This window comes from Olea europaea, chromosome 4, assembly GCF_002742605.1.
Source record: "Olea europaea var. sylvestris chromosome 4, O_europaea_v1, whole genome shotgun sequence".
NCBI lineage: Eukaryota > Viridiplantae > Streptophyta > Magnoliopsida > Lamiales > Oleaceae > Olea > Olea europaea.
Genome location: NC_036240.1, coordinates 9,842,706 through 9,847,123, shown reverse-complemented (window position 1 = coordinate 9,847,123; position 4,418 = coordinate 9,842,706). Strand labels below are relative to the sequence as shown.

At 38.4% G+C, this 4,418-nt stretch overlaps 1 protein-coding gene across 1 annotated transcript; it reads left to right on the top strand.

The window, feature by feature from the left end:
- The first annotated feature begins 499 nt into the window (after nt 1-499).
- LOC111393582 (shewanella-like protein phosphatase 2) lies at nt 500-1,987 on the top strand. Its single transcript, XM_023019188.1, has one exon. It carries the CDS (start codon nt 525-527, stop codon nt 1,752-1,754), a length of 1,230 nt encoding a protein of 409 aa, XP_022874956.1. The 5' UTR covers nt 500-524; the 3' UTR covers nt 1,755-1,987.
- Nucleotides 1,988-4,418: the final 2,431 nt, after the last annotated feature.

Genomic DNA, 4,418 nt, shown 5'->3' with positions numbered 1-4,418 from the left:
ATTGAGAAAAACTCGTGCGTTTTTTTAGTTTTCATTGGATAAATTATTGATCAAGAATTCGGAGGACAAGACAAGATGGATTCTGACAATCGGGAGTAGGTGGCTTGTATGCCCCTAGACAAAGGTGAATGACATTAATTACGTTGAAGTTTGATAAGACATTAGTTGGAGTTTGGAGCCAAAGACTTGCAATTTAAATCTAAAGATGTTTTTTACATAGATAATATAATTTTATTGAAAACCTTTCCATCGGTAGAATTGTGTGAAATAGGATAACGGCTACGAGGGATAAATCGAAAAGAAACTATACCCAACCAAGGGTGGACGTAAGCTCGTAAGTTATCGAGGATGGGGAATAAAGTCCAGTGACTACTTGTGAAATTGTCATCAAATTTTAATCCAGAGACCAATTTGGAATTCGTCTTGATCTCGAGTGACCACTTGTGAAATTGTCATCAAATTTAAACCAAACCCCATTAGAGATATTTATAGGAAAGAAACAGCGAAAAATTTGGAAAAAAGAAATGGAATCCCAAATTAATTGTCAAATTCTTCCTTCGCTACTCTCCTCCTTCGTCGATACTTTCGTCGATTTCTCAGTTAGCGGCGGCCTTTTCTTGCCCCCTGAACCTAGCATAAATCCGGATCCGATTACGATCCAGAATTCCAAAAATCCCAAGGATTCATCAGGGTTGCCTCCTTTACAAACTGTATTTGCACAGCCCGCTCGCCTCATTGCCATTGGGGACCTCCATGGAGACCTTTTAAAGACTAAACAGGCGTTAAGGCTTTCGGGTCTGATTGACCTGAACGATCGGTGGTCGGGCGGGTCGAGTACAGTTGTACAGGTGGGGGACATTCTGGACCGGGGTGGGGATGAGATTAAGTTGTTGTATTTCTTTGAGAAACTGAAGAGGGAGGCTGCGCAAGTTGGTGGGAGGGTTATTACGATGAATGGAAATCACGAGATTATGAATGTCGACGGGGATTTTCGGTTTGTGACGCCTCATGGACTAAAGGAGTTTGAGAATTGGGCTACGTGGCAACTTGTTGGGAGTTTCATGAAGACAATGTGTGGTGGATTGGATGAGAATATTTTATTTGATGATCCATTTGATGGGATGCCTAAGGAATTTCGAGGAATTAAGCCGGAGTTGTTGAATGGTGTTAGAGCACGAATGGCTGCGTTGCGACCAAATGGATTGATTGCAAAAAGGTTTTTGTCAAAGAACCAGACAGTTGTGGTTGTTGGGGATTCTGTATTTGTCCATGGAGGGTTATTGCCGAAGCATGTCTTTTATGGATTGGAGCGTGTAAATGAGGAGGTGAGGGATTGGATTCTTGGGTTAAGGTTGAAAGTGGCGAATCAGTTGGTGAGGGGGAGAAACTCTATTGTTTGGTTGAGAAGCTTTTCGAAAGAGTTGGCTAAGGATTGTGATTGTTCGACCCTTGAGCATGCGCTTGAGACTATTCCTGGAGTGAAGAGGATGATCATGGGTCATACGATTCAGGAACGTGGGATTAATGGAGTTTGCAGTAACCGAGCCATAAGAATCGATGTGGGAATGTCGAGGGGGTGTAATAATGGATTACCGGAGGTTCTGGAGATCAATGATAAATCTGAGGTCAAGATTTTGACATCAAATCCTCTGTATTGGAAAGGATATGATGCTTCTTTAAATGCTAATAAAAAGGATGGGTTTGGTTCATTGCTCCCTGAACAAGGAGCAGAACAAGTAGAAGTTAGTGCTTAATAGATGTGCTATCATCAATACTTGTCAGCTCTGGAAGTTCTTGGGATTATACCTCCAGTCATTCAATCTGGCTTTTGATTACGGGGAACTGATGTAATTGTAATCTTGTAATCCCTGTCGTCGACCTTTGTTCAATTGTAAAATTGCTTTTGCACTTCCAATTATATTTCAAGTGCTTCTATTCATCAAAATTTGAAAAACTATCAATAGATCTTGTTCTGGTTGTGTTTCTTTGTTCTGTGTTCAAAGTTTGGTTTGTTATCTGTTATCCTGACCTATGAGGTTGCTTGCGCATTTCAAATTTTTCATAAATGCGTAGATGTGATTATTGAGCGATGTTCGAGCCATACTGACTCTAGACTAGTGATTCAAGACAGAAGATTCTTAGCCTACAGTGATTGCATTGCTCTTCCATAAGGCAATGCTAAACTGATGAGTAATGGATGGCCAAGTAATCGCATTCTCCTGATGACATTCAAGCCCCAGATCTTGTTAGGAATTGATGTAAAAGATAAATGCATTTTCTGTTTTTGTTCCATTATCATCAGAACCTTTCTATATATAATGCAATTTAAATCCATTCTAGTTTGTCTATTGTAGAAAAGAGAGTTATCTCGGGATCTAAGTTTAAAAAAATTTGTGGATTCTCATTAGATATTTCTTTTTCTTGGATGAATCGACCACACTCAGTGGTCCATTGTAATGGTAACGAAAGCAAAATAGTACTAGTAGGGGGCTTAGGCTTGACTTCCACAAGAAAAAAATAAAGAAAAAATAATTACTCCATCTGGAGGCTAGAGTACAAAGTAAAGATAATGAATGCATAAATATGAATCTCCTGTAATCACACCGACTCGTGCTAATCATGCATGTCGTGAGATATCACCATCATGTTCGAAATTCTTCTTGAGGGAGTCTTTTGGGTTTTCTTAAGAAAAATTTAACATTCTTTTCCCAAAAAGTGATACTGCTAGGCGACAACTCAAAATACATGCTTGATTTTTGGGGGCAAAGTGTTTGCATTTATTATATGGAAAAACATTAGCAAAATAGAGGTAATGTGCTACATTACATAATATTCTTACGAGGTTCTGCTTCCTTTTTTATATGTTTTGCATTCTGGGCAAGTTAATTCTGCTACCTTTTTTGCTCTATAAATAGTGTAGACTGCAAAGAAGGATGTAATGTGCGAAAAAATCGCAAAATTCTGTTGTGATGAAGTGCAGTGTAACTGTAGTAGCCTACTGATAACTGCGGCTATGAGTTTGCTGATTGTTGTGATATAATAATTTTTGCATTGAAAAAAAATCAAATATAGAATTCTTGTTACTACCTTCACTGTCAATTTCATCATGTGGCTGATGCTTTAGCCAAGAAAGTAAGATCTTTGTGCAGAGGAGAGTATGTTGAGACTGACTTCTAGGAAGGGAGAGAATGTATAGTTAGTTTTCTGTGTCTGTAATGGATATTGTTATTCATGTAGAATTAAAAATATTTGTTCTTTTGGATTGGATGCTATAAAAGGAAAGTGACGGGAACATGATTCAGAAAGCTTGTGGTATATTCATGGTCTGATTTATTAATTGAAATACGAAACCATTGTGTTGTGTATGTCGATGACTTATGGCCATCAAGAAAATGAGGCCTGCGCCTCAGGCCCAAAATTGGAGGGGGCCTAAAAGGAAATAATTTTTTTTATGTCTATTTCAGTCCTGGCTCTTGCGAGTTGCACGACTGCCTCCGCGGCTCTGCCTCCGATACTCCAACCGGACTGGTGACCAAGCGACAACAAGCAGCTTCTTCTCTTCTTCCATTCCAGTGTTCCCTTCTCTCTTTCACACAAAGAGAACAAACCACAAAACAACTAAAGAAGTTAGAGGTCGAACCTTTTTTCAAATTTCAACCCTAGCCAGTGACCCACGACCACTTTGCTCGTCACCTCCACTATTTTTCTAAGTTAAGTTTTAAAATCATTTTAATCTATATGTTCACAATGAACTTTATGGTCGAGCCATTAAGGAATTTTGTGATCACAACCCTATATGTCAGGAATTTTTTATTTAGAATTGTAGAATTTGACTTTTTAAGATTCAAATAATGGTCACATCTATTATATTTTTGATTGAAATTTCCAAGTTATTGATTTTCTAGCATTTGCTTCAGTTGGGTCTCCATCTGTCGGAATTATTTCACTTTATTTGTTTCCATTCAACGGATTTGTATTTTTCTCTCCACAAGATTTGACTTTTATGATTTTGATAATTGATCTCAAATTCAACGTTTCATGGATGCTGTCTATTTTTACACGAATTCATGTCACCGCGCACTTGTCTACTTTTTACTTTGAGCATAAAAATTTTGTAAGCTTAAGAAGTTATCATTGAAGTTTGAGGGCAAAGAGTTGCATGATCATGTGATGGAAATGGGGTTTTGATTGTGATGTCTATGGGGTGAACAATTTGATTTATATGTATAGTGTGTGTGGCAAAGTAAGTGATGCTAGAAGGATGTTTGATGGATGTCCTGTGTTGGACTCAGTTTCTTGGAACTCGATGTTGGTGGGGTATGTTTTCTCAGAGTATGCACAAAGGCAGGGGCGGACCCACATGGGGTCATATGGGGTCAAATGACCCCACAGTTTTCTGGAATTTTTTTTTTTTTTTT